Raw genomic sequence first — 27,274 nt, 5'->3', positions numbered from 1 at the left:
TGGCCAAAGTACACTCCGGCGTAGCGTATCAATGCGGGACTGAGTGGGAAATGTGATGTGTAAGAAAGTGGTGCAAGACAATAGTGTAATCTACTGCAATAGGCACTATGCTTATCTGCAAGACAGGCATTGCCAGATGTGGAGACTGCATAAGCTTTTTTATTTAGTTATATGTATGCAGAACATAACATATTAAATATAATTTATCATACAGAGCATATCATACGTATATATTATAAGTATTAGAGAATATGGGCATATTTAAGTTCCATGTGCTGCCCAGAATTCCGCTGCACAGACTGCCTTATCATTGGTGATAACCAGAGCATCCATAGACACAGGTTCCGACAGTTTCCTGCAATTGAGTAGGTGCTGATGATCTTGAAGTTAACCGCACTCACATAGTTCGTCCCCTGACATGTATCCCCATTTCTTCATGTTCTCCTTACACCGAGATCTCCAGTTCTGAGTTTATTGAGTACCTTCCATGTCATGAATGGTAGATGATAACCTGTAGCAAGTTCTTCCTTAGGGTTGTCCCAATATTTATCTGATGATGAGCTACATCACAGTTGTAGCCTATGGTCTGCAGGTGATGTCTGGATTGGTTGCGTTGTCCGGAGAATACTTTTTCTCGACTTGAGTCTTGGTGTTTGATGTTCGCATCCAAACAGGGGGGTCTCTCTGATCTGTCTCCTGCTTCTTTCGTTCCATTTCAGCTACTGTTCTCCTTCAGATATCTGGAGGTGCTACACCCATGAGGTGGTAGATTTTGTCAATAGGGGTTGCCAGCAAACAGCTGGTTACAATTCATCCTGTTTCATTTAGGGCAATATTTACCTGTTTGGCATGGGTGGAGTTCTGCCATACAAGTGCTGCATATTCAGCAGTGGAGAAGCACAAAACAAGGGCAGATGTGCAGAGGACCTGTGGGTGTGCTCCCCAGTTATTGCCAGTCAGTTTCCTAATAATGTTGTTCCTCGAACTGGCTTTTTCACTTTAGTATCTGTACAGTGGTAGTTGAAGGTGAGGGACTGGTCCAACTTCACTCAGAGTTACTTTAGGGTGTCACAGTGGGTCAGCTGTTGACCTCTCCAGGTGATTCTCAGTTTCCTCCGTACCTCTCTGTTCCATAAGTGGAATGCACACGCTTGTGTTTTGGAGGGGTTTGGCTTCAGGTATTTGCTATCGTAGTAGTTACATAATGCCTCAAGACTTATTGTGAGTTTGTCTTCCACCTTCTCAAAAGTTCTAACGTGTGTGGCAAGTGCTGTATCATCTGCATAAATGAAAGATCTTGTGACAGGATTAATTGGCTGGTCATTAGTCTAAATATTAAACAGCAGTGGGGCTAGCACACTTCCTTGGGGGGATAACATTTCTCTGTGCCCTCAACCGGCTCCACTTGTTTTGTAGAGTAACAGAGAAACAACTGTTTTGTGGCAAGCATCTTATAAACAGTGTTAGGTGGAAGTCTTAGGTGATGCCATAGAACTTTAACATTTTCCTGAGATTAATGGTGTCATATGCAGCAGTAAGATCCACAAAGGCGACAACTGTGATCTGCCCGTGTTCATATCCATTCTCTATGTGTTGTGTCAGGTTAAAGATCTGTCCACAATGCGACCTCCCGGGGTGGAACCCAGATTGTTTTCTGATCAGTGTTTGATCAACTTGGTCCGAGATTCGATTGAGGATCATTCTCTCTAAAACTTTATATAGATGACATAAGAGTGATATGGGGCGGAAATTTTTGGCATCTGTTGGCCGTTTCCCTGGTTTTAGTAAGGTCACAACTTTGGTTTTTCTCCAGATCTTTGGTATTTGCAATTTTGAGACACAGGTGTTCATCATGTCTAGAATCCACTTCTTGATTGCTGATCCAAACATTTTTATCTGTTCCATCCTCAAGTCATTTAACCCCGCAGCTTTATTTTTCTTCATTGAGCATATTGCAGTTTCTAATTCTTCCAATCAAAATGGTGTGCCAATATAGTTATTTTCCTCAGTAATTCTCTGGATCTTTGGAGTTGTCTGTTTTTTATTAACTTTGCCATTCAGCAATAACTGATGTGCTATCTTGTTAGGTGTGCTATCAGAAATGGCTGAGGGAATAGCTGTTGGGTCGTTTCCAAGGTTCTTCAGCAATTGCCATTCCTTTCTACTATTTTGTTTCATATTGAGCTGTGTCGTAAGATTGCATCATTTTTCTTCCCTTCTAGCTGATATGGCTAGTATAAGTACTTCACCAACCTGTATTGTTTCTTCGGCAAATCAGTCATCTTCGAAAAGGTGTTCATATTTATTCATAAGTGGTTGTTTTTTTTTTTTTTACCTTTGTCTAGTCCTGGAATGTAAGTTGTTATACATCTGCGGGGTATATACTTACAAGAGACAGCTTTCACCAGCTTTATAAAGCTATCCTATTTCTCTGAAGAAGGATCTAGTTCAAAGATTTTGGAATCAAGTTCTTCAGTAAATTTATCCCATTGGGCTTGTTTAAAGCTAAATCTTGTCTTGAACAGGGTATAGCTGGGTTTGATGACTGCTTCTGTAGTGCAAATAATTGCTCAGTGTTGTGTCCTTGGAATTGGATCTCCCATTTCTTTCTTCACTTGGTGGGCAACACTTTCACTTGCAAAGATATTATCTGGATTATATCCACGTCCCCACATTCCAATCCTGAAGGAATATGATAGCTTTGGATCATGTACTAACTTCAGGCCTGTGCTTTCTACCTAGTTTTCAAGGTCTTCTCCACTTTGGACTGTTTCTCTGTAGCCCCATGATACACTGTGGCAGTTAATGGCAGTTAAAATCTCCCATGACCAACTTCACTGGTTGTAAATTGAAATTATCAGGTTGTTTGAAACAGAATACATTGTTTGGTGGTTTGTGCACTGATGTTACTCTGAAAGTCTCTGTTGCTACAGTCAGTATTTCTGTGTCCTTATCTGCAGTCAAGTCCGTGGACGAGATGTTGAGGCCTAGTTTAGCAAATACTGTGCTGCCCTACTGTTCGCTGGGTCTCTCAGTGATTAACGTCATTCCATGTATCCTTGGCCTTCTGTCATTCGGACCTCTATAAGTTTCCTGGATGAGCAGGAGATCACAGTTCTTTGACTTACACATATTGGATGGTAATAATTCTTCCTCTACTGATACTCCTTCTATATTTATGGAGCTTATTGTAACAACTGGCTTTGAAAAAAAAAGCCTTTCTGATTTATAATCTGGTGCAATGTTCTGGTGGTTTAAGGATCTGCCACTGGAATTACTCCCAGCATTGCCCAGGGTACGCCCGATCGCTGATGACATGTCGTGTTGTATTTATCCCTTTGTTGCGATCTTCGAGGAGGCCCCTTCCATGTACCCCTGGATAAGCTAAGACATAAATAGCCCATCCCAAGCACGACTATGCTTGTAAACAGTTTTTTGTTGTGAAGTCATTAATGCATCCTCCTGGATAGGTGCCAACGCACACTGTACGCTTGATATGTGAAGCAGTATCGCCCCATGCAAGTACTGTATCCACACACCTCTTAAAAGAAATGGTGCAGCTAGATGGAAGGCAAAGCAGCTGCCGCTGGCGGGAAGCACCTCGGCAGTGGAGGGTTGGTGATGTTGTTGGCTGACTTCGGCTGTCAGTGAGACTGACATTCGATCAATGGCAGCTGGCCAGGAGGCGATGATGTCAGTGGGCCAGTGAGACATCTGATGCATCTGACAAAAGGCCACCTCAACATCGGGATCTGAAAAACCATAGCCAGACTAGGTCAGTATAGTGAAAGACCATCTATTCATGAGGGTGGTGAAGGGGCAGAGCCTAGCCTCACCTGAAGTTTTTGGAAAAATTTCCATGAACACCAAAACCAAAGTGTGGCAGTAGAGATGAGCAACCTGTGCCAGTGCAGCTAAAGGATGATGCAGTACAGAATGCACATGAGACGTCCCCAGATTGTGTATGCACTGCAGGCTGAAGAGGTACAGGAGAAAATAAAAAAAAAAGATGTGGCAGATGCTGATGGTGCTCGAAGAATGACAACTTGGTGGGGATGGTACACAAACCCAAACAAACGAAATAGCAAACACCGTTGCAACAAAGAAGCAAACTACTACCGTCAGGCAATGTGAAGAACAGTCTCAATGCCAGCTGAGTATGGTGGATAAGGGTGGGAGACAAGAACAGTACACAGTTTGGCACTAAACACTCTTTAACACAATTGTGGAACAGACTCATCACCAGTTTCCTGTATGTGACTGAGGAGTGGTTCTGAGTACCAATGAAATGACCAAGAGCCACAAAGACTTTTTATTAGCAAATTAAGGAACAGAACCCAAATACAGAGTTTGTGGACAACTGTCGACACTACTCAAGTATAAATGGAAATATCATTCCCAGACATCATGTGGAATGTGCCTACATGACGAAATCCATGAGTTGTGGTAGGTGGCAGAGTAGAAGGCTTAAGGATGATTGACAGTAAAATCCAACGTGGCACTCTGAGTGTGTATGCGAGGATGACAGTATTCCGGCATCAGCAGGTGTTGGAGGCAGTGGCTCAATAACTATATCTGTTGATGGGGCGACAGTACTTCCAGGATGTTGGGATGCTGGTGGATGCTGGAGACAATGGCTCGACAACAGTGACTGCCAAAGGACTATGATGCTTCTGGGATGTCAGGCATTGGTGGGTATTGGTACAATTCCTCCATGATGGTAACTGCCAATGGGACAACAATGTTTCTGGGTCATCAGGTGTTGGCAGATACAAAAGAGGATTGCTTGAACAGAACAGCTGCTTTTGGAATGACATATGGTGAGACTTTGCATCGGAAACAGCTTCTGTGGCGATGACAATGAGTCCAATCAGTGCGGCTGCTAGTGTGACTGGCATGAAGTCTAGAGTTTTACTGCCAGTAACACAATCCGGTGGCAGTTTAAATACTTCCAAGCAGAAGGGTATCATGGTGGAACGTGGGTAAGGAAATTGTCAGACTACATCACTCTCTGTCAAGGTAGGCACTCTGCCTATTTGCGAGGTTAGTGGCACTGGACACTGTGGAGGCTTTGTGAAGCTCCATCGTAAACAGCCTGTGCCATGCATAGCAAAGCTGGTAAACGGATGGGCGGTAATGTGAGTTGGTTGCTTGGCTGCACTGGGTGGATCAGTATCCCACAATACTGCCTGTTATGCACGGCAGTATAGTCCCAGTCTGATACTGTAGTGTTGTTTACCTTTTGCAGGTAAAATTTCTAGTAGTGTAAGCAGTATTTTAAAGTCAAAGTGTTTCTTTGTGTCTGTCAATATCACGCAGACTTCCGGTAGATGTTTCTTAAATTCAAAAGAGAAACCAGCCTTCGTGAAAGGTGGGGTTTATAAGATCTACTATGAGTGTCAGTCCTTTTATATTTGGCAGATGGCGTAGTCAGTCCATACTGGGCTCAGAGAACACAATAAAAGCTGGGGATTAAAGTAAGTTCATCCTTTGCAGAATATTGCTTAAGCCTAAACCACAAGTATGTAATAATAGAGGTGAAGGGAGCTTAGCTCACTTGATTACAAACATCCAATGTTAAAAAAATACATTTTGTATCCTGAAATTGACTCTTGAATGAACAAACATGATTCAGTTGTTCTCTGCTTTTTAGACAAGGCTACAGCCTCTATCTAGGAAACGAACCTTAGTGCCTTCAAATTGATAATGATCAGGGTTAGGATTTTTAGGTGCACACCTTTTTTCTTAGGGTAAATTAAAGCTGTTCAGGAAAATATCAGTGTGAAATTTTGATTCTAATTGTGAAAAAGAAGCATTTTTTCACAAACCATCTTTTTTTGGGGCGGGGGGCGGGGCTTTATTCCTTTTTTTCCCAACCATGGCCACAACACCCCCTCCCCCTTTTAAGTTTCATTCCAATTAATTATATAAGATATCTAATAAATATAAAACATTTAACTTCCATTTAATGTTTCCTCAGTGTGCTGTGTACATGCGAATAGTAAGCCTACCACTTTCAGTAAATGCTATGTTGGAGTGAAAAGCACAACTGCAATAATGGAAAATAATTGTGTGTTTGATAAAATCAATTTCTGTGGCTTTGTTGCTATAAAGTAGCCCGCAATAAGGTAATCAACAATGAGTGTTTCCACCCCACCGGAATCAGTAGCCTGCTGTTCATGAGTGTGAATTTGTTACTGTGAGAGACATCGGCTGTTCCTGTGGAGGTGGAGTTGTGTGACACTGGAATTGAGTTAGCAAGTGAACTGGTGTTTAGACTTGTGTTACATTACTGAATGAGGGTACTACTAGATTTTACTATGACAGGGTATCCAGTGCCTGATTCATTGTTCTGTCTCAGGAATTCAAGCAAGATTTCATAACCAATGATGGAATTGTTATGCAATGTAGTATTTGCGATTCAGAAATTTTGTTAGATGAAAAACATCAGTGAGATCACATCAAACAACTCATTTCCAGTCTAAGCATAAAATGAACAAGATTTTACGAGCAAATGAATCACAGAAACTTCTATTACGAAATGCGTTTCAACAGTGTTCTTCAGAAACCCAAAATTTCAAGGAATTAAACATTGATTTGTGTGCAGCTCTTACATAAGCAGGTATTCCATTCAATAAGGTGAAACATACAACCTTCGAGGGAGTTCATGAAAAATACACAAAGATGTTAATGCTCGATTAGAATACTTTAAGAAAAAACTACCTGGAGCCTGTTTACCAAGAAACCATAGAAATAATGAAGGATTAACATGTCTGATTGCTATGTAGGAATCATTGTAGATAAAACCATGGACTCAGTGGAATGATATGTTTGAACATTTCTGTTTTTTCCTGTAGTGGAGGAGAAAGTTAAGGCCATGTTAAAAATGTATGAGCCAAGCCGGTACAATAATACAATTAATTATGGACTTCTGTCAAAAAATCTGGCCTGCTGGTATTGAGTTTGAAAAACTACTTCTTGTGGTTAAGGACTAGGCTCCATACAAGGTTTCAGCAGTTAACCAATTGAAACCTCTATTTCCTAAGTTAAAGCATGTGATCTGCTTGATACCTGCCCTTCACAGAGTTTGTGAATCCACAATGAACAAATATGACATTGCAGACCAGTTCATCTCTGCCCAGAAGAAGATTCTGCAGCAGCTCCGAGTCGTGTTGTTGCCTACAGGTAAACCTTTGGTCTGTTTCTTCCAAATTTTGCCACTCATTACTCATTTACGATCTTGGATTGTGTGTGCGGCTGTGTTGTGTCAGAATTTTGACAGATTTAGAGTTTTTGCTTTCTTTGGATCTGCCTGAGACAGGTGCAATTTCCATGGCACAGTAACTTCTGGTACTGGAGAAAATACATAATTTGCAGAGGGAACTGCTAGGGTCATTCAACAATTAAAGAGACAAATTGGTCTGGGGAAAAAACTGTTAGTAGAGCACATTTGTTACTTTTATGGCTTTAAGGTGACGTCAGTGGGATTAATTCTGATCAGCTGATTATCAACATTGTTTTGTTTATAACCTCAAAAATACATTTCAAGATAGCAAGTCCGCTTGAAAAGTCCACATTTGTTGAACAATGTTCTGTTATTCGTTTTTTTTACTTTCTGAAGGTGAGAAACCAGTGAACATATAGTGTACAATGTCTTAACGTTTATGGTGAAGGTTGTATGAATCGGACAAATTTTTACAAGTGGGTAGGGCAGTACAAAATGGTCGCAACTCAACGACACGAGCACCGTTCTGGCTGGCCAGTTGCAGTTTCAACTCCCTCACTTGAAAGTCAAATTGATGATGTTATTTGTGCCGACTGCCATGTGACTGTGGAAATTATAGTTGATAGGGTTCAAGTTAGTAATGGTACAGTTCAAAACATTATCCGTAACAATCGGAAGTACCACAAAACGTGCAAGATGGGTCCCATCAGAGTTGACTCTGCTACACAAGGAAACAAGGTTGAGAGTGTGCACTGAACTAAAGGAATTTTATGAAAGAGAAGGTGAGAACTCCTCAACAAAATTTAATTTGGCTATTATGAGCCAAAATCAAAAAGACAAAGCATGTAGTACAAGTACACTAACTTATCTGCCAAGAAAAAATTCAAAACCCAAGCATCTGCAGGAAAAGCAATTTTTATGGTGTTTTGGAATGCTGAAGGTCCAGTTTTTTGTGATTATCTCGAAGAGTGACTTACAGTGAACAGCCATTACTACTCAGATTTTCTTTTACTCAAGGTAAAGCCAGTCATGTGGATCTCAGAGGACAGGTGTGATTCTCCAGCAAGACAACGCACATCCTTCCATTGCTCAACTAACCCATGAAAGAATCGACAAAATAGGTTGGGAAGTACTGCCTCATCCCCCTTACAGTCATGATTTAGTGCCTAGTGATTTCCATGTGTCTGCTGCACTGAAGGAGGCATTACGTGAGGAAGAGGTTCCAGGACGAAGATGTGAAAAAGTTTGTGAGAAATCAGTTCAAACATCAAGATAAAGTGTTCTTTGCAGCCGGAATAAAAAAATCTTGTGGCCCATGGGAACAAGTGCATAAATGTTCGAGGGGATTATGTTGAAAAGTAGAAAAAGTATTGTTTTATAAAAATAAATCCTTCTTGTCTCCTCACCAATTTGTCTCTTTAGTTATTGAATGACTCTCGGATACTATGTCCATAGTTACAAGTACCTGGCTGCAGTGACTAAAAGTTTACGAAAAGGAAAAACAGTGGAATATTTTTACTTCCATGAGGGAGCTGTTAGATGGCTTTACCAGAGACAAACTTGAGTCTAGCCTTCAGAAGACTCCAGACATTGAGGATTTGGCCACATCTGTAGAGTTGCCATTTCGAGTGAATACAAGGTTTGCTCCATTGGTTTCTGTGGATTTTGAAAGAAGCTTCGGCATTTACAAAGACATTCTATGTCCTAAGAGAAACAGACTTGCCTTCTAAAAATGTGGGGGTGCTCAAATGTCTTAAAGTACATCATCTTCATGTTTTTATCTTCTTTTGATGAGTGACAATTTGATTTCTTTGTTTGTAATTCAATAAACTATAGCAAGGGAAAGAGATATTGTTGAATTAGTTGAATGAACCAGCACCTTTTGTCCCTTTTTTTTTACATTATTTGAGCACCTATTCCCTTCTTTTTTTCATCTGAAATTTGCACCTAAAAATTCTAACCCTGATAATACACGAAGTCCCATTCCTGAACATGTAGCTGTACTTCAGTGTTCATTTGTTCATGGTTGCTGTAAGTATAGTTCTAATGAATGATGTAAAATTCAAATGTAGCTCGGTCAAAATTGTCAACAGTGATAACTTTTATAGTTCGTCACAAATTAATAGATTCAGCTGTGTGGTTGTGTGTGTGTGTGTGTGGTGGGGGGGGGGGGGGAGGGGGGGGTTCCTCTTTGCACTATCTGTATTTGCCCATGACTCTCCAGTAGCTATTATATTAACCTAGTGACATCATTAACACACTCTGTAACTGCTCCATGAATCTTTGAATACTCCCTTCTGGTAGGCTGTAAACTGTTACGGCTACTAGTTCGTGTGTACCAAATTCATTATTGTGATACAACCCTTGAAGTCCTGTTTAACACAATAGTTAGTAGATCTCAGGCATAGGGCTTCCAGTAATGGTGACATATACACCCTTGCCTCCTCCACCCCCTCCCCCTTTCCTCTTTTTTTTATGTTATTTTATTATTATTATTATTATTATTATTATTACACTAGCTTGTAATCCACCTTCGTGAACCTGTTCAATTTTAATATTTAAAGGTGCTGTTCTGGCTAGTATAAACTGTGCCAGTTCCCATTTTAATTTTCACTTTTTTGTATTGATATCGTGTTTCCTTTTTGGGGGGAGAGTACTAAATGAATGCTCATTCAGATCCATATATTTTTCCAAGCTGCAGTATTCTGCATTACTGTTTCAATTACATTTTTACTCTAAAGCTCTATCTTGCATATGAATGTACTCTAAAAACTTGTATTTTACCATTGGAAGTAATTGTGATTGGATAGATATGGCTTTCATTCACTCTCTATTTCACTCCCCTATGTCATAACAGGGCTTACTTGCCTGTAAGAAGTTCTCCATAATCGTAGATTCTAGAATAAATAATTTTTGTCATTTTGATTTCTGTTTATTATTTGATTAGTACCAGTTTCAGGTAGCGGAGGTAGGAATTCCAGTGCCAGCTGTTAACTGTGACTGTAATGATTCACTATGAACTACAGAGTAAAACTGAAGGCATAGCAGAAAGGTGTGGAATTGGGACCTACACTCCTGGCAATGGAAAAAAGAACAGATTGACACCGGTGTGTCAGACCCACCATACTTGCTCCGGACACTGCTAGAGGGCTGTACAAGCAATGATCGCACGCACGGCACAGCGGACACACCAGGAACCGCGGTGTTGGCCGTCGAATGGCGCTAGCTGCGCAGCATTTGTGCACCGCCACCGTCAGTGTCAGCCAGTTTGCCGTTGCATACGGAGCTCCATCGCAGTCTTTAACACTGGTAGCACGCCGCGACAGCGTGGACGTGAACCGTATGTGCAGTAGACGGACTTTGAGCGAGGGCGTATAGTGGGCATGCGGGAGGCCGGGTGGACGTACCGCCGAATTGCTCAACACGTGGGGCGTGAGGTCTCCACAGTACATCGATGTTGTCGCCAGTGATCGGCGGAAGGTGCACGTGCCCGTCGACCTGGGACCAGACCGCAGCGACGCATGGATGCATGCCAAGACCGTAGGATCCTACACAGTGCCGTAGGGGACCACACCGCCACTTCCCAGCAAATTAGGGACACTGTTGCTCCTGGGGTATCGGCAAGGACCATTCGCAACCGTCTCCATGAAGCTGGGCTATGGTCCCGCAAACCGTTAGGCCGTCTTCCGCTCATGCCCCAACATCGTGCAGCCCGCCTCCAGTGGTGTCGCGACAGGCGTGAATGGAGGGACGAATGGAGACGTGTCATCTTCAGCGATGAGAGTCGCTTCTGCCTTGGTGCCAATGATGGTCGTATGCGTGTTTGGCGCCGTGCAGGTGAGCGCCACAATCAGGACTGCATACGACCGAGGCACACAGGGCCAGCACCCGGCATCATGGTGTGGGGAGCGATCTCCTACACTGGCCGTACACCTCTGGTGATCGTCGAGGGGACACTGAATAGTGCACGGTACATCCAAACCGTCATCGAACCCATCGTTCTACCATTCCTAGACCGGCAAGGGAACTTGCTGTTCCAACAGGACAACGCACGTCCGCATGTATCCCGCGCCACCCAACGTGCTCTAGAAGGTGTAAGTCAACTACCCTGGCCAGCAAGATCTCCGGATCTGTCCCCCATTGAGCATGTTTGGGACTGGATGAAGCGTCGTCTCACGCGGTCTGCACGTCCAGCACGAACGCTGGTCCAACTGAGGCGCCAGGTGGAAATGGCATGGCAAGCCGTTCCACAGGACTTCATCCAGCATCTCTACGATCGTCTCCATGGGAGAATAGCAGCCTGCATTGCTGCGAAATGTGGATATACACTGTACTAGTGCTGACATAGTGCATGCTCTGTTGCCTGTGTCTATGTGCCTGTGGTTCTGTCAGTGTGATCATGCGATGTATCTGACCCCAGGAATGTGTCAATAAAATTTCCCCTTCCTGGGACAATGAATTCACGGTGTTCTTATTTCAATTTCCAGGAGTGTATGTAGGTAAATTGAAAGAACCACCAATTTTTTAGAGTTTCAGAGAGAACCTGATTCAAATAGGTAGAACAAACGAAATATAAGACAAATGGATAGCTTAGTGAGAGGGAATAGTCAAGGCAGCAGAGGATTAATTAAGCAAAATTATGAAGTTCGGTAGAAATGCTTGGATAACTAATGAGAGATTGAATTTGATTGATGCAAGAAGAAATATGAAAATTCTGCTAGTGAAGCAGGCAAAAGGGTGTTCAAATGCCCAAAAAGAACAGCTAGTGGAGAAATTCGAAGTTGTAGAATCATGCATGACTATGGAAAGACAGATGTTGCCTGTAGGAAAATTAAAGAAACATTTGGAAACAAGATAAGCAGTTGAATGAATATCGAGATCTCGGGTGACAAGCCTATAGTAAGCAGTGAGAGCTCTAAATAGGAAACGAACTTGAAGACAACTTTATAGAAAGGGATGAGGAAGTAGATGTAGATGAAGTGGGAGGTGTGATATCGCAAGCATAAATTGACAGAGCAATGAAAAATACAAATCTAAACAATACCCCCTGGAATAGATGTCAAATCCCAGAATAAATGAGATCCGTGGGAGAACATACCAAGACAAAAGTATTTCACCTGGTATAAGAGATATATGATATTATACAATGGAAAATCCAGGCTGGAATGTAACAATATTATGAGAAGTAAAGTTGCTACTCACCATATAGCGAAGAGGCTTAGTTGCAAATAGGCACAACAAAAAGATTTTCACACTTAAAGCTTTGGGCCAGTGGCCTTCATCACACACACACACACACACACACACACACACACACACACACACTGCAGTCTCAGGCAACTGAAAAGACACTGTGAGCAGCAGAACCAGTGCATGAAGGGAGTGGCAACTGGGTGGGGGACAGAAAGCTGGGGTGGGGAGGGGAAGGATAGTATGGTGGGGATGGTGGGTAGTGATATGCTGCAGGTTGGGCATCAGATGGGAGAGGTGTGGAAGGGGGGGGGGGGGGGGGGAATGTAGCGGAAAAGGAGAAACGTAGAGAGAAACAGAGAGAAATAAATAAAAAAAGACTAGGTGTTGTGGTGGAATGACAGCTGTGTAGTGCTGGAATGGGAGCAGGAAAGAGGCTGGATGGGTGAGGTCAGCGACTAATGAAGGTTGAGGCCAAGAGGGTTACAGTAACAGAAGTTCCCACCTGTGCAATTAAGAAAAGCTGGTGATGGTGGGAAGGATCCAAATGGCACAGGCTGTCAAGCAGTCATTGAAATGAAGTTTATCATGTAGGCAGCGTGTTCAGCAACAGGTTGGTCCACTTGTATCTTGGCCACACTTTGTCGGTGGCTATTCATGTGGAGAGACAGTTTGTTGGTTGTCATGCCTACATAGAATCCAGCACAGTGGTTGCAGCTTAGCTTATAGACCATATGACTGGTTTCACAGGTAGCCCTGTCTTTGATGGGATAGGTGATGTTAATGACTGGACTGGAGTAGGTGTTGGTGAAAGGATGTATGGGCCAAGTCCTGCATGTAGATCCATTACAGGGGTATGAGCCAAGAAATAAGAGATCGGGAGCAGGGGTTGTGTAGATGGATGAGTACATTGTGTAGGTTCAGTGGACGGTGGAATACCACTTTGAGAGGGATGGGAAGGATAGTGGGCAGGACATTTCTCATTTCAGGGTACGCCGAAAGGTAATTGAAACCCTGTCGGAGAATGTAATTCAGCTGCTCCAGTCCTGCGTGCTACTGAGTTATGAGGGGAATGCTCCTCTGTGGCCGGACAGTGGGAGTAAGATAAGGCACTGGAGATTTGTTTTTTTACAAGGTTGGGAGGATAATTACGGTCAGTGAAGGCTTCAGTGACACCCTTGGTATATATCGAGAGGGAGTGCTAGTCACTGCAGATGTGATGACCAAGGGTGGCTAGGCTTTACGAAAGGGACTGCTTGGTATGGAATGGGTGGCAGCTGTCGAAGTGGAGGTATTGCTGGTGTTCAGTAGGTCTGATATGGACGGAGGTACTGATGTAGACATCTTGAAGGTGGAGGTCAACATCTAGGAATGTGGCTTGTTGGGTTGAGTAGGACCAAGTGAAGCAAATGGGGGAGAAGTTGTTGAGGTTCTGGAAGAATGTTATCTAGATCGAAGGTGCGGACACCCTAACCACAAAGATGTCATCAGTGAATCTGAACCAGGTGACTGTCCACATGAATTGCCACGTGCATACTGTGACCAAGAAACAAGTGGACCATCCTGTTTGCTAAACACGCTGCCCAAGATGATATCCTTCATTTCAGTGACTGTTTCACAGCCTGTGTCATATGGATCCTTCCAACCAACTCCAGCTTTTCTAAATTGCGCAGGTGGGAACTTTCGCAGCAATATATCCTACGTTCCCTCAACCCTCCTGGCCTCAACCTTCGTTAGTCGCTGTCCTTGCCCATCCAGCCCCTTCCCTGCTCCCATTCCAGCACTACACAGCCGTCATTCCACCACCATACCCAGTCCTATATTTATTTATTTATCTCTGTCTCTTCTTTTCTGCTTCTTCCCCTCCCTCCTCTCCCCCCCCCCCCCCCCCCCCCCCCAACTCTACCCTGCTTGCTGCCCAACCTGGAGCACTTCACTGTCCGCCATCCCCACCATACTATCCCTCCCCCTCCCCGCCCCAGCCTCCTGTCCCCCACCCAGCTGCCAATCCCATCAGTCACTGGTGCTGCTACTCGCAGTGTGGTTGTTTTTATGTGGGGAGGGGGGGGGGGGGGGGTGGGCGCGTGTGTGTCTTTCTTCTTCATAAGTGGGATGAAAATTTTGTATCCAGACAGAAGACATTTTTAAAAGATTTTTTTCATATCGCAGAAATGAAAATTGGACTATCAAAAACCAAGTGATGGAGTGTCCGCTACAGAGGACACTGTAAATTATTGGTATATTTTTCATAGTTCTCAGAATTTTTTATTATGTACTTCTAATCTCTCTAATTATCATAACATCGGTTTTTAAAGGAATGGAACATTTAAATAATATAGTTGAAAAATAATTATAAAAAAAACATTAGAAAAATCGTTGACAAAAGTGAAATGATGGTGACACTGTTTTTTCATGTAAAGTTTATTTTGTATGGTATTGTAGAAAGCAATTGTGCACTCTTGCTGTACAAAGATGGAGCTTGCATTTGGTATGCCGCAGATGCATTTTAACTTTGCACCCATGATTATTGCTTCTTAGATGCCAATTTCTACTGATCGAAACATGGTAAATGGCCCACAGAATTATATCTGGTAGTTTCATTTAATTTTATACTTCACAGACACAATTAAATAGATAGTTTCTGTTGAAGGTCTGCGTCCCTTCTTTATAGTCCATTTTTGTGCCATAATTGAGGATTGTTTTGTTCAACAGAGGCATTCCCTTCCGGACTGCATACAGAAATATGTTCTTCCCTAATGTGATTGTTAGAAAGTATATCAAAATCAGGCTCAACACTGTTATTATCTTCATCTACATCTGCCTAGTTGAAATAATCCATTGTCTGGGTAAGTTTATCATTGTTGTTAGTCACTGAAGAAAAATTACAGTCATCGTCATCGTGTTCATCATTGTAAGGTATATCACTGTTTTCCAGAAACTCTAAAATCTCCACCATATTGAGTTTTCTTTATAATTCCTGGTAATTGCCTAAAAAAATTCCTAGTAATTACAAACAGCAAACTGTTGTAGAAATGAGAGCAAACACTTAGAACCAGTACACAAGTATTGTCACAAGAAACCAGATGAAGATAGCTATAGGAAATTTGTCCATTGTCATTGACAATTTTTTGAAACTTTGCCATGGACGCTATAACTCTACGAACGTACAGTTGTAACTAGTTTTGAAACTATGGAAACACCTTTTGACTTGAAAAAATACCAGAACTTCATTGAACATTTAGAAAAAAATGTATACAACACTAAAGACTAAGTAGTCACATGTGTCCAATACTAAATTGGTAATCCCTTGATGCTTCAGAATATGCCCTACCAACCGATCCCTTCTTCTAATCAAGTTGTGCCACAATTTTCTCTTCTCTCCAATTCTATTCAGTACCTCCTCATTAGTTATGTGATCTACCCATCTAATCTTCAGCATTCTTCTGTAGCACCACATTTCGAAAGCTTCTATTCTCTTCTTGTCCAAACTATTTATTGTCCACGTTTCACTTCCATACATGGCTACACTCCATACAAGGCTACACTCCATACAAATACTTTCAGAAACGACTCCCTGACACTAAAATCTATACTTGATGTTAACAAATTTCTCTTCTACAGAAGCGCTTTCCTTGCCATTGCCAGTCTACATTTTATATCCTCTCTACTTCGACCATCATCAGTTATTTTGCTCCCCAAATAGCTAAACTCATTTACTACTTTAAGCGTCTCATTTTCTGATCTTAATTCCTGCAGCATCACATGATTTAATTCGACTACATTACTTCCTTTTCATGTCCCTCGACTGTTATAACTGCCATCTGGTTTCTGTACAAATTATAAATAGCCTTTCGCTCCCTGTATTTATCCCTGCCACCTTCAGAATTTGAAATGGAGTATTCAAGTCAACATTGTCAAAAACTTTCTCTAAGTCTACAAATGCTAGAAACGTAGGTTTGCGTTTCCTTAATCTAGCTTCTAAGATAATTTGTAGGGTCCGTATTGCCTCACAAGTTCCAATATTCCTACCGAATCCAAACTGATCTTCCCCAAGGTCAGTTGCTACCAGTGTTTCCCTTCGTCTGTAAAGAATTCGTGTTAGTATTTTGCATCCGTGACTTATTAAAAGTGATTGTTCGGTAATTGTCACATCTGTCAACAACTGCCTTCTTTAAGATTGGGATTATTATATTCTCGTTGAAGTCTGAGGGTATTTCGCCCATGTCATACATCTTGCTCACAAGATGGTGGATTTTTGTCAGGACTGGCTCTCACTAGGCTGTCAGTAGTTCTAATGGAATGTTGTCTACTCTCGGGGCCTTGTTTCGACTCGGGTCTTTCAGTGCTCTGTCAAACTCTTCACGCAGTAATATATCTCCCATTTCATCTTCATCTACATCCTCTTCCATTTCCATAATATTGTCAAGTACATCGCCCTTGTATAGACCCTCTATATACTCCTTTCACCTTTCTGCTTTCCCTTCTTTGCTTAGAACTGGGTTCCATCTGTGCTCTTGATATTCATACAAGTGGTTCTTTTTTCTCCAAAGGTCTCTTTAATTTTCCTGTAGGCAGTATCTATCTTACCCCCAGTTAGATAAGCCTCTACATCCTTACATTTGTCCTCTAGCCATCCCTGCTTAGCCATTTTGCACTTCCTATCGATCTCATTTTTGAGACTTTTGTATTCCTTTTTGCCTGCTTCATTTACTGCATTTTTCTATTTTCTCCTTTCATCAATTAAATTCAATATTTCTTCTGTTACCCAAGGTTTTCTACTAGCTCTCATCTTTTTACCTACTTGATCCTCTGCTGCCTTCACTACTTCATCTCTCAAAGCTACCCATTCTTCTTCTACTGTTTTTCTTTCCCCCATTCCTGTCAATTGTTCCCTTATGCTCTCCCTGAAACTCTGTTCAACCTCTGGTTTAGTCAGTTTATCCAGGTCCCATCTCCTTAAATTCCCACCTTTTTGCAGTTTTAATCTACAGTTCTTAACCAATAGATTGTGGTCAGAGTCCACGTCTGTTCCTGGAAAAGCCTTACAATTTAAAACCTGCTGCCAAAATATCTGTCTTACTATTATATAATCTATCTGAAACCTGTCAGTATCTCCAGGCTTCTTCCATGTATACAATCTTCTTTTATGATTCTTGAACCAAGTCTTAGCTATGATTAAGTTGTGCTCTGTGCAAAATTCTACCGGCCGGCTTCCTCTTTCATTTCTTAGCCCCAATCCATATTAACCTACTATGTTTCCATCTCTGCCTTTTCCTACTATCAAATTCCAGTCGCCCATGACTATTAAATTTTCGTCTCCCTCCACTATCTGAATAATTTCTTTTATCTCATACATTTCTTTAATTTCTTCATCATTATTAAACCTACTCTTGCATTACCCCTATTTGATTTTATATTTATAACCCTGTATTCACCTGACCAAAAGTCTTGTTCCTCCTGCTACCGAACTTCACTAATTCCCACTGTATCTAACTTCAACCTATCCATTTCTCTTTTTAACTTTTCTAACCTATCTGCCCGATTAAGGGATATGACATTCCACTCTCCAATATGTAGAATGCCAGTTTTCTTTCTCCTGATAACGTCGTCATCCTGAGTAGTCCCTGCCCAGAGATCGGAATTGGGGACTATTTTACCCAAGAGGATGCCATCATCATTTAACCATACAGTAAAGCTGCATGCCCTCGGGAAAAATTACAGCCGTTCACAGTACCAGCACAGCAAGGCCGTTTTGGTTATTGTTAAAAGGCCAGATCAGTCAATCATCCAGACTGTTGCTCTTGCAACTACTGAAAAGGCTGCTGCCCCTCTTCAGGAACCACATGTTTGTCTGGCCTCTCATCAGATACCCTCCGTTGTGGTTGCACCTGCGGTACGGCTACCTGTATCGCTGAAGCGTGCAAGCCTCCCCACCAACGGCAAGGTCCATGGTTCTTGGAGAGAGAGGGGGGGGGGGGGGGGGGGGGGGGGGGAAAGAAGGCTGTATACATGGAAAAAAGCCTGGAGATACTGACAGGTTTCAGATAGATTATGTAATTATGTAATAGTAAGACAGAGATTTAGGAACCAGGTTTTAAATTGTAAGGCTTTTCCAGGAACAGAGGTGGACTCTGACCACAATCTATTGGTTATGAACTGCAGATTAAAACTAAAGAAGTAGCGTAATTATACTTTCATTTTTGTGAACGAAAAATTGACTTTGTTGGATCCGGTTTTTGCTATGTACTTACTTATTGTTATACACCTCATCTTGTAGGTGCGTGTATAATGTTAGCTCTGTAACAGCAAAAGCACTTAAACTGTTGATTTCTGACTTTTCAAACAGCAACATTTGATCTGAGCAGCACTTTAATTGTAAGTTTATCCTTGCACATAAATCCCATGCTTTAGTGAATCCGACACATGTAGCAAATAACAATGGAAACAGTCTCTTTTTACATACCTTCAGATGCAGATCATGATGTGTATGATGTGATTGACTGATTGTGAAGTGTTAGTAACATCCATGTGTGTGAACACCCCTCACTTCTGAGTGAATTTCCAAGCTCTACATGGACATATCCCACTGAATGCTTCCTATAGGACTTGGAACTCAGTCATTCAAGGAGCAATATGACATTTACACTAGAGTACTTAGCGTTCTCAGGGATATGTCTGTTATTACCCTATCGGTGCACGAGTATTAGTTTGTGTGTGTGTGTGTGTGTATGTGTGTGTGTGTTCAATTCTGATGAAGGCCTTTTCATAATATTGTCATTATACCATAATTTAAATTACAGAATTTGTAATACAAGCAGAAGAAAGCATTTTCATTGTACTTCTCATTTATGATTTCTTTGTGAGCTGGACGTTGTTTACATTTGTTCTTCGAATTGTTTAGGTATGGGATCAAGATGAACATGGTAAATGGCAGATGACTGCTAGCTGGAAGGCACATAGTGGATCAGTGTGGAAAGTAACATGGGCTCATCCAGAATTTGGACAAGTGTTGGCAACATGTTCTTTTGACCGTACTGCTGCCATCTGGGAAGAAATAGGTGAGGAACGGACATGAAGTATATTATACATTTCAACTGTTTCGAGTGTGATTCAAGCAAAATTTCTGTGACTAGGTATGTTTTGAGTATTTTCAATAATACTGGAAGAAATGAAGGCAAGTTGTGTAAGGGTGTTAGAGTATAGTGAAAACTACACTAAAGGGTTGGGAACTTTGTAGGCAGTTTAAAAACAATACTTAATATATTGAATTTCCAAGAGTCTGTGTTTAATGGAAGTATAAAAAAATTGGTATGTTCTGCAGAAATGATTGGAATGTGAACCACGTCGGCCTGCAGGTTCAAGGTAACATCGGTATTGCCGTGCAAAACCACATATGGGAAAAATGTGTCTGCGGCTCTAGTTGTAGCTAAAAACCAAAGGTAATGGATCAGTGTGACTTGAACAGACATGCGGAATGCCTCGCAGATGTATGCACAAACTGTACCGTCAGATTAGTGAGTTTGAAATAGGGCACATTTTTGGCATGAGAGAATGTGATCCATCCATCCAGGAAATTGCTGCTTGTGTGGGGGAAGTGTTTCAGCAGTGCAAAGGTTGTGCGCAAAATGGTTCATAGAAGGCCGTAGAACTCCTCCCCTGAGAAGATTTACTCCTCAATTGAATGGCATTTCAGGACAGATCTGCATCCTCCTTGGATCTGGTGCAGCAGTGGAACATGTCATACACAACCAGGTGTGACAGCCTGTCACCCTTAATAATAGCATAGGTTATGTGTGCATCATCCACTTCTCTGCCCACCTTTGACAAATATGCAGAAACATGCTAGACGGCAATGGTGTATGAAGCAATGTCACTGGGGACATGAATGGCATCAGTGGGTGTTTTCAGTTGGATCCAGGTTTTGCTTGTTAGCAATTGATGGCCACATTTTGGTTCACCACAGACAGAGAGAGCGGCATCACAGTGACCGCATTCGCACGAGACATACAGTGCCAACTTCCGTCTCATGGTGTGTGGTGCCATTGGGTATAACCACAAATCACAGTTGGCACATGATCAGTGTGACATGAATGATGTCCTGTGATCCATGACCACACCCTTTCTGCACAACACCCCAGATGCCATTTTTTTTAGAAAGACAGTGCACAACTCCATGTTGCTGCATGGACAAATGCCTTCTTGGTGTCACAGGATGTCAGCCTTTCGCCCTGGTCTGCCGGCTCACCAGACTCGTCACCAATCAAAAACATGTGGCATATGGTGCAGCGCTGTGACCCAATGCCAACCACATCATATGAAGTTTGGAACCAGGTGAATACAGCGTAGATGGCTATACCACAGGTTGCTATTCGCACCTTACCTGCATCGATGGTGTCATACAAGGAACAAGTTATCAGGGCCTATGGCAGACCCTGTACCTCCTAGGCAACTGGACACATGATGAACTGTGGTGACGGAAATGCTAATCATTTCTGCAAGTGCACTATTGCACATTACTTGTGAATATGAACATCTTATCTCTAGTCGTTCACGGTGTTCTGTTTTTTGTGAACATGAGTGTGTTTATTTACATGTTTTTATTTCTTTGGCTCTCTGTGTCAATGACACAGAAGCATGGATCATAAATTGAAAATGTCAGTGAGTTGAACTTTTAAATGTTGAAATGAAAATTGCTATAGTAATCATAAATTTTCAAATTCTAATTTAATTTATTTTACAAAGTGTAATAATGATCGAGAAACAGAGAAGGTATTCACACCAGTATAGTCTCGCTAGAACAGTTTAACAGGGCTGAATCCGTTTACATGAACAGTTGTTTTCCTAAGTTTCAAATCATTTCAGTTGGATACAGTTATGAAAATGCATTTAAAGGAATGTAAGATATGGGTGTAGGGAATAAAGAGTTTGCTAATAGAAAAGCTTGGTGTTTGGTAAGCTGCAGTTTGTCGCCAGTAGCTTTCAGCTCTTGCGAAAAGCATTGAAAATGGATGTTCCAGACAGTTGCACTTTTGTAAAGATTTGTTTATTTCAGTTACAACTTCTTCTTAAAATGTTTTGTGTTCATAAATAATCCAGCTTCCTTGTCAACTCTACGGGCTCCAATCACATTGTGTGCACTTATATACAGCATCGTGTAATTTAATTACTTTAAAGTGAACATGGTAGTCTACATAAGCCTTGAATTTTGTAAACTTTTAGGCACTTTCGTATTGGATCTTTTTCAAATGGACTCGGATGAGTGAGTGGACTCAGAGCCAGTTGTCGTAGGTCGGAACCAGCTCCTTCCCTCCCACCCCAAGAAATCGGCACAAGGCTACTGTGTATGCTGATGTCATTGCTCATTCTACATCTCACTTGCTATATATAGCGAAGTCTGTTTAACAAAAACCTTTGTGTTTCAAATTATCTTTTCCTGAATAGGGTTCACTGTCATGTAGAAATTTTTGACTTTTTGCCTTTGACTGTCATTTTATATACACTCTTTAACATAAAACTTGACCAGCGGCTGCAGAGGCTAAGTCCGCGCCGATCGCGACATGGGACAAATAAACTGGCCAACTCGCTAATTCTCTAAGTCCGGCAATCTGCACAATCTGGCAACACTGTAGACTGTGGCACTTCCTGGAGGCAGTCTTGTCCCATATAAGAGAATCCATGCACTGTTTATGCCCATGGTATAGCGGTACTGTGTGTTGTTTCTGTCTACAATGTCTGTGGATCGAAACTAGCTGGCACAAAATAATTTTTGTAGCCTCATAAAGCTGAATGCTGAAGACATGAATGTAATTGTAATGCAGATTCGGTCTATTTCACTTTCTATCACACTGATAACAAACTTTTATCGCGTAACCATTTTGCGGCAGATTTCTTGCAAAGTGTCCTCCTCTGGACTTCGCATGCTGCAAAGCTCTGGGATCCATTTGCCCACTACTGGCAGCGACCATGGCAACAGCAGCGGCACACCACTCCCCCATTCTTTATTGAAAGTGCCTGCTAGCGCTCATCACTTTTGATAAATTAAACGCTTTATTATTATTAAATGTTGCTCCGTAGAAGATTTGTACGATTTCCATTCACGCTCGAAAGCAACATAGACCGACGCCGTGATAAGTAGATGAGTACTGTATTACATTCAAAAATGTTCAAATGTTTGTGAAATCTTATGGGACTTAGCTGCTAAGGTCATCAGTCCCTATGCTTACACACTACGTAACCTAAATTATCCTAAGGACAAACACACACACACACACACACACACACACACACACACACACACACACACACACACACACACACACTGGATGTTTCCGTCAAGCCAGAGTTAGCGTCTGTGGTGTAAAGTGAATTACAGTTTTTGTTTCATTCCTTATGGCAAGTCTATGCGATAAACTGTGTAAATACCTTGCAATGTACACTCTGTAGCAGTGCAGGAACACTGCACATTTGGAGTTCCATGTATGGATTCATTAAGTATTTAACGTTGATTGGAAGTGATAGTTAAGGTCATCAGATTTAAACCAGAAAAAGTTACGAATTTTGCGGTTTCATACAATGGACAGGAATTGCTAACGCCGGTGTCAGCAAACGTCTACAGTTAAATGCTATTGCAAAATTTACAAGAGAGGAACTATATTTATCTACATGTTCAATTCATAAACAACCTCCTGACATGTTAGACCTATATGACGAACAAAGCTCAAATTCGAATCATTGACAGTAGGTTTGAATCTTTTCGAAAACTATTTTACAGTGAAGCACCTTTGCATTTGCAAAACAGACATTCATGATATTAACATAATTTACTAAGTTGATTTTGCAAGAAGATTCAGCAGTTTGCATCTCCATTAGTTAAAATGGAAAATAAAACGTTGTGTTCAGCGACCTTCACCGAGACTGGAACTGCCATTTCGTATATCACCAGCATCGCAACGCATAAGGAAATCGCTGAGCTAACGACACACTCACGGCAACAGGCGGACTATAGTCATTGTGATATTGCCCGAGCCTCAAAACACAACATTAAACACAAAAACAGGTGTTACTTATGTGAAGAATGGCCTTCTTAGAGTGCAGAAATTAAATATACTTTCTAGGTGTCTCATTTTACAGTGGATTATATCGTATGAGTCTTCGATGTGAAAAACGAATTCCAAGTGAATTTAGCGACGTAATGCCGGGTTACACCTGGAAGTAAATGCACTCTCACAGTGTTGACAAATACTTGCTATGACTCTGCCAATTCTCAGCTCTCTTACGAGACAGTTCTTTATCGAAATGCTTGTCGTGATTGTCCGATACAGTTCTTCAGAGGGGAGACAATCGCGCGCACGTTTGGTTTTCATGCGGCATTCTCCCCTGATAGTTTCTGACGTCGCCTTGTGGGCTATGTATACATTAGAGTCATTCAATTATCATTAATCCAGAATAAATTAAGGCTCAGCTTCTGGTGCGAAAGAAGGCTGTTGACGCCGATGTTATATCATTACAATGCAGGGAAACCAAAACGGATGATTCAGTTTTACTTTTTCAGCATAAAGCATGTGAGATAATTTTCCGTAACGTTCATTACCATCTCAAAATACAAACGAAGTAAAAATACATCGAAAGCTTATTTTAATTGAATATAATGTAAGATATCAAACACTTTGCACCTTGATGTCCAATGTGTCCACGTGCAATCTTTTGCAGCATACATATAGAATGTCATGATTACCATGAGTCTTAATAAATATGTTAGTAGGGATGGAAGTAAGGAGAGACGCAGTCAACAAATATCCTATTCCACATGACATTGATTTCATTTGAGATTTAAGAAATAAAGCTTGATATTACTTTCATTAACACGAAAGATATGCCGCACATATGGATGACGAGGAAGTCTGTGTCTTCATACGTTTCCTCCTTGTAATGTGTGTGCTCTATTATATACTTAGTGGCCTGATCATTGTTTCCATGACGTTGTCCTCTTGTTTCGCCCCTATACGATGAACAGATTCCAAATACATGTCTCTGCATGAAAGTAGTTGTTCAAACCCTTCCTGAGTTGTTTTTTGTGTATTTGCTTGGAATTCATTAAGCAGGCCCCCTCGAGGGTTAGGTCTCAAAACTAAACCAGTTTTTTATCCACTGGCATAATTTATTCAGACAGCATCAGCACATGACATAAAACAAAGCCTTCCGTCTACAGATGCAACACACTAACTAGCAACTGACCCAAGAGTAATTCACGGTTATGGTCCGAAATTAGCAGCTCTGCGGTACCGTGACATAGTCTGTACGACATTTTTGATTCCCCAGCACCTGTTTATCTGCTAACACTGTTAAATCAACCGGAGTAGTTGCAGAGTTCTGCCAGCGTATCTGCCCTACTACTGACATCTTCATGTATCTCGCTTCTCCTGAAGCGTTGATCACGAGGTGCCGAAGTAAATGAGTGTATTCTGCATGACATAACATTCATTATTCCCTTTTCTCATAGCCACTCTTCATGTGCATCGTTACCTAATACAGATGTGAAAACTCTTGCGAGTGAGAGAATGACAGTAATAATTGTAACAAGAACAAGCAAATAATGAATGAAGTTTATTGCAATGGAGAACGAGAATATCTGTGACAGTAAAGATCTATAAAAATAGGCTGATCGTTGAGCTGGCACAATGCAAATATCTTCTTAGCATTTTGTTACTGAATTTAGTTCTGGATGTTTGCAGAAGAAAAGGAAAATTCGGTACTTCTCACTAGTGTAATATAATGTGAACCAGCAACTACCCTTTTCTTAGAATACGACTCAAGCAGGTCCCCAAGTAGTTACCAAGGTACTGCTGCATTTTGCTCCTTGACATTGTTCTGATGACGGATAGTTCTGATTGTGAAATACAAAACATATTGCAGGTTAGCTCCTAGGATCGTAATGTTAAATTTGCGTTGTAGATGGCACTTGAACATGAAGACTATCCAGATGACTCATCAATATAAAAAGACAATATTATGACAATTTAGCAGGATTACTCGACATAAATTATGAAACAGGGTGACTGACCGCAAAGGTGCTAAACATCGTCAAGAATATACGAAGTCTCAATCGCACAAATAATATGAAGATCGTCTTCGACAGCTCGCCACTTTCACATTGCTATCTCCACCCGACTCCAGACAGCCCTCGGTGGAGCTGCACTAAGTTGCCGATGTAATTGAAGGCCTTCATACTGACAACAGATTGAAAAATACAAGTGAATTCTCTTGCACCGTAAGCTTATTTTAACTAAACTTCAAATGATTGTCCTATTCAAAAAAAAGTAAAATGTTATACACTGTCGACGTCAAACAGACATTATCTACATTCTGTCTTGTATCCTACTCATCTATATTATCAGGTGTACTATCAAAATGATTAGATATAATGGTTGCTAATGTGAAGCATTGATACCAGATGGTGGGTTCACAACAATATTGATGCAAAAATAAAACACAAGTTTGCAAAAGTGCAGTTGTGCATTTTCGTACGTTTTCTCCTCCAGACCTACCACAGATAATGCATACTAACAAACTTGGTCATTGTCCCTGTAATTTTTGCCCTCTTATTTCAGACAGAGTTGATGAACAAAGTAACATTGGTGACTCTCATAGATGCTTAGAAACTGTTCAGTAATTTTATCAGTAAATTTGATGTGAGGTCTACGATCATGGCAACTCCTGCTAGTTTGCTAGGACGCACTTACATGTGACAGGTAGCACCTGATTTAAAACTTTCCGAAAGGAATTGATGAGACACATCTTTTGCAGCAAGCCTGGAACTGCTTTCGGAGGCAACTACTGTTTTATAAAGTCACTACTTTACAACTATGATGCCAAGGAATTCCTGCATAAACTCACTCATTGCCACAATCGTGGCTGCAGTAGATAACTGATAACTCACAATGTTAAGGATGAGACAAGGGGTAGATCCTGCAGAAAATGACCTTGTACTCACAAAATATTACTAACTCCATAAGATATCATCAGAGGGAATATTCACATTATTTCATACAGATGACAAGAAAATGTCAGGCGAATTTAGCAGGAGAAATCAGTCCCACAGCTGCAAATCATTAAGCCAACCGGGTTGTCAAAGGATGCCTACAACATTGCAGTCTGGACCACACCGACAGCAAAAGAATGTGTTTTCGTAGCCTGAATATTTCATGATAGCTTCCAGGCATCCAATATATCGTGAGAGTCTGCTCTCCAAATTTTAGATATGTGGTGTGGCCATGTGCCTACAATTTAGTAATAACCCTCTGACTGTTATTCCCAATTATGTGATTCCGATGACGATAAAGCTCTACCATGGGTTATCTATATGTCTACTGAAAGCAAGCGACATAACATAATAGCAGGAAGCCTGTCATATGCTTTCAGATAAGGCTTCCTGAGGGTCAGATATATATGATATTAGCATCCTTACCCCATCGAAAAGGATTTATTGTTGTTGAATTTTACATGCATTTTACTACTGAAGGCCTCAGGTTTCTTGCTTCCCACATAGCAAACAATGACTACCACTCTCGCTGTCGCACGTCATAACCTAATTCCTTCAGTCTCATCTGGTTTAACTTCGACTGCAGTTCATTGTCCTTAAACATATACCTTTACTTCAAAAACTACAAGTATCATCTCTAGGTAAAGTTCACTGCGGGATTACTCAAGAAGCTTTTCAAATAGAAGCGAAAATCGTTTAGCGGATGAGTATTTTATTTCGTCGTACACCTCAAAACGAAAGAAACAAAAAAACAGTAAGAGCAGCAGGCTCATCATATCGAGCGTGGGCACCGTCAATGCAGCACCCTGAATTTGGCTACA

At 41.3% G+C, this 27,274-nt stretch overlaps 1 protein-coding gene across 2 annotated transcripts in view; it reads left to right on the top strand.

Moving 5' to 3' along the window:
* Positions 1–27,274, top strand: part of LOC126273456 (nucleoporin SEH1) — a 150,642-nt gene that overhangs the window by 10,839 nt on the left and 112,529 nt on the right. For both annotated transcript variants that reach the window (XM_049977012.1, XM_049977013.1), the window contains exon 3: positions 19,317–19,473. In XM_049977012.1, coding sequence (XP_049832969.1) covers positions 19,317–19,473 — 157 coding nt within the window. The remainder of the gene's footprint in view (positions 1–19,316; positions 19,474–27,274) is intronic.

Source organism: Schistocerca gregaria, chromosome 5 (assembly GCF_023897955.1).
Source record: "Schistocerca gregaria isolate iqSchGreg1 chromosome 5, iqSchGreg1.2, whole genome shotgun sequence".
NCBI classification, from domain to species: domain Eukaryota; kingdom Metazoa; phylum Arthropoda; class Insecta; order Orthoptera; family Acrididae; genus Schistocerca; species Schistocerca gregaria.
This window is presented reverse-complemented; position numbering and strand designations above follow the sequence as displayed.